Source organism: Bactrocera tryoni, unplaced genomic scaffold (genome assembly GCF_016617805.1).
Source record: "Bactrocera tryoni isolate S06 unplaced genomic scaffold, CSIRO_BtryS06_freeze2 scaffold_822, whole genome shotgun sequence".
Classification (NCBI taxonomy): Eukaryota; Metazoa; Arthropoda; class Insecta; order Diptera; family Tephritidae; genus Bactrocera; species Bactrocera tryoni.
In genome coordinates this window covers 3,241-7,009 of record NW_024396476.1, presented here as the reverse complement: position 1 = coordinate 7,009, position 3,769 = coordinate 3,241, and the positions used below count along the sequence as shown (strand labels likewise).

Genomic DNA, 3,769 nt, shown 5'->3' with positions numbered 1-3,769 from the left:
GTCGCCAGCAACACTATTCTTTTGTATTTATGCCATCTACGTTGTGCGACTTCTACGCTTTCGATGACGCATTTTATTGCTCCTATGGTTGATCTGCCGGGTCTAAAGCCATATTGTCTAGGGGACAGTCCTCCAGCTTCGTTGATAGCCGCTTCAAGTCTGGGTTTAAGCAGGGTTTCGTATAGCTTTCCCGCTGTGTCAAGCATACATAGAGGGCGGTATGCTGATGGCGAATTGGGGTCTCCTTTTCCCTTACTGATTAGAACCAGCCGTTGCTTTTTCCAGGGTTCAGGGAATATTCCGGCTTCAAGGCAGGCGTTGTACATGTTCAGTAGTACTCCTGGGCGCTCTGCAGCGATTATTTTGAGAATTTCTGATGGGATCCCGTCCGGTCCGGGGATTTGTTGGCCTTGAGCTTTGCAGTGGCTAGTTGCAGCTCCTCAAGGGTAAACCGGGGGATTTGCGTCGGTCTTAGGATGTGTTCTGGGTCCCTAGCCCTTGTTTCGTGTGTGGGGAATAGTGCGTTCACAATGTTATCCATTTTGGCAGCGGTTAGATCAGGTGGCTTTGCTCGAGCGCCGAGTTTCTTCATCACTATTTTATACCCGAGTCCCCAGGGGTTTCTATTTATATCCTCGCGTAGTTCCTCCCATTTTTTCTTTTTGCTGTCGTCGATGGCATGCTTTAGCTCCTTCTTTGCTAATTTGTATTGATCGGCTTCTTGAGTTGCGGCTCCTCTACGCCTGGATCTCGTGTAGGATCTGCGAAGGCGGAGGCATGTCCGTCTGAGTTGGGCTATATTTTCAGTCCACCAGTAAACTGCTGCTTTATGTTTGCTGTGGGAGGCCTTGGGCATTGCTTTTTGACAGGCTCTTGTTATATTAAGCATTGTGTGCTCGACAGTTTTTCCTGCGATTATGGGGGAGTTGCTAGATGGGTTTTGGTCGTCTATTGCGGAGATTAATTTCGAAGTATCTAGCTTCGCAATGTTCCACTTTCGTGTTCCAGTTGTTTTCCTCTGCTGGTTAGTGCTTGTTCCCGTGTCGATCATAAATGAGATGTAGTGATGATCGCTGCCAGTGTAATCCTCCAGGACCTTCCAGTTCTTTATTGAGCCTGCCATGCGTTCTGTTGATAGGGTAATGTCTGGTGTGGTTTCCTCGCATCCCGGTCTTCTAAACGTGGTTGCATTTCCCGTATTGTGCACTACTAGCCCTAGCCGCGCAGCCATTTCTACAATGCGCTTTCCTCTCGAGTCCGTGCTTGGTAGACCCCACTCTACGGCTCTGGAATTTAGGTCTCCGGCGATAATCAATTGACCTTCTATAGACCTGGCTGTATCCTCTATGTTGTCGAGCTTTCCTTGGAATTCCTGTATACTATCGCTTGGCGTCAAGTAGCAGCTAGTTACTGTAAAAAGGTCGCATTTGGCCCAGACGAAGCTGTTGCCGTTCCCATTGTTTACAGTGCTGATATTACTCTCTGGTGCTAGCCATATAGCGGCGGTTGAGCTGCTATCTTCTAGTCAAGTATCTCTCTCTTTCTTTATGTATTGCTCGCTTATGATGATCATCTCGTAGTCGCTCTCCGTCACCATTTGCGAGAGTAGTGCGTCGGCAGTCTTGCATCTATGCACGTTGGCCTGTAGGATATTCATTTGCCTCGGTAGTTCCTATATACAGTGCATTTTGCGGAGCCCGGGATGTGATCGATTTTTTCATGTTTGGCCTCTTTGCAAAGGCTTGTCGCAATCTTTCAATTTATTACCTGGTTGGCCGCATTTTATGCAAGCACCTTGTCCTCTTCTATCGGGCCCTTTGCAGTCCCAGGTTAAGTGTCCTGGACCAAAGCAGCGGAAACACCTTTTCGGGGTTTCTTTTAGCCGCAGCCTGGAGCTAACCCAGCCAATTTTAATGCGTGCCTGTCGCATTAGTGCATCAGCTCTATCCTGGTCCAGCGTTACATATGCCCTTACCTGCTCTCTTGTGTTAGGAGCTGTTATGTTGATCGCCAAGCCTTCGGTGGGGTCCTGTAGCGCTTCTTTGACAGCCCCTGCTACTTCTTCTTTTGTTGTCAGCGAGTCGAGGTCTCTAATTTCTATAGTAACCTTAGTCTTAAGGTCGGCTACAGTTGCAGTCTCTTTGAGAGTGGATTTAAGTGCTTCACAGAAGCTGGCCTTTGCGGACTGTCCCTTCTCTAGCTCTAGTAATAGGGCTCCGGCTCTTGTTTTGCGGATCCCTTTGATTTTGACTTCTGCCTTTTTAAGATCTACCTTGCTGCGGATATTCTTGAGCACTTCGGCGTAGCTGTTTCCTTCTGTAGTTTTATTATAACGGCCTCTGTTTGTCGTTTTGGCCTGTTATTTCCTTTCTGGTTTGCGGCCATGTTGTTGGCTGGTTGCCTCTTGTTTGCGTTTTTAGGCGCTTCTTCCCTCGTTAGTTCGTTGACTTGAGTTTTCCTGGCTTTTTTAGGCAAAACTTTTTGCCACTGGCTGTCGTTTTCGTGTCGTGGTCGCACTGTTTCTCGCGGCTCCACGGGGCTTGTCGCACGCCGCTTCGAGGTTGCTGACTCGGGGGTCGCGATGCGTCTGCTTAGGTGTACCCGCCTTTTCTCGGTTTCCGCAGTGAGCCAATTTCTGCGGTAGCTCTTAATGACGTCGAAGAGCTCGTCTAGCTGTGCCGCTCCGTTCTTTACGTCCATGCTGACGTTCTTTTGCTTCGCCATCGCCAACTTCATTTTTTGCACTATCCCCTTGCACTTTTCAAGGGATTCTTCTTCTGCTCGTCTCATTCGGGTGATGTATTCTTGTTTCGGAGAGCTCTGATTTCCGTCTTTAGTGGCAGCTGGGGTACTCTTCCCTTCTCCCTGCTTTGCCGGTGCTGCTTGTGTGGCGGGAGTCTCCCTTGAGTCTGTCTGTGGAGTGTCGGTGAGTATGGGGGATCTGAGTATCCTGCTGCTTCTGCGAAACACCGTTCCGTATTCCTCTTCTTGTACGACTTTGTTTTGCTGTTCCCTCTGTTGGGTTTTTTGTTGTAGTCGCGGTGTATTCATTTTTTCTGTTGGGTTTCCGCTTCAAGCCGCTATGTCCGCACGTTGTAGCAGTTGCCCTTTATGAACCCCGTGGTTATCTATACAAGCAGGGAGGCCACGCAAGGGTTGACACAAGTCCTTATGGGAGCTTGTGTTCAGAGCCAGGTTAGGGCACGAATCAGGAGTTCGTCTCAACTGTACCTGTACGGCCATACAAATTATGGCGACGTGCATTGAACGTACTTGAAGACCTGCCATGGTTTTAACGAGACGGAGGTGAGAGCAGTATTAGCCTGCCAGCCATTTCGATAAGATGTCACTCTTATCTACTGAGGTGACAGAATACTGCCCTCCCCAGCCCTTTGTCGGTCTTATCCGTTTCGGTTTTCCAGTATTCCATAATCAGAATCTTATTGGTCTCGATTCTGATGGGCTCTTGCCCAGGGGTTTTCTTCGTCTTCTGTGCACCTTTGGTGCTGGTCGCCGTATCCCTCGTCGCTTTGTTGCCTCCCTCTCGTGGGTAGGTTCTTCCCTCGGTGCAGCCCCGGTGGGGGTTGTGGACGCTTATTTGAAGGCGGCATCTCCTCGCCTCTTCGCGGGAGGTTCATTGGGCGCGTGAGGCGTTTTGAGCCAAGCCCTCTTCTCCTACAGCTCTTGGTCGAGGGCTGCGTATTACTATTCGAAGCTGACCTACTTAGCGTAGGCCGTCCACTATCCGCCAGCTGTGACCCCGGTAGTA

At 49.6% G+C, this 3,769-nt stretch overlaps 1 protein-coding gene across 1 annotated transcript; it reads right to left on the bottom strand.

Moving 5' to 3' along the window:
• Positions 1-358: 358 nt before the first annotated feature.
• On the bottom strand, positions 359-1,231 carry LOC120781984. The gene has a single exon (XM_040114153.1). The coding sequence runs from the start codon at positions 1,229-1,231 to the stop codon at positions 359-361; it is 873 nt and encodes a 290-aa protein (XP_039970087.1).
• Between the last annotated feature and the right edge of the window lie 2,538 nt (positions 1,232-3,769).

What these genes read in the sequence shown, in the direction of transcription:
- LOC120781984 (XM_040114153.1), bottom strand. Translation starts at nt 1,231, where the DNA reads ATGGCTGCGCGGCTAGGGCTAGTAGTGCACAATACGGGAAATGCAACC.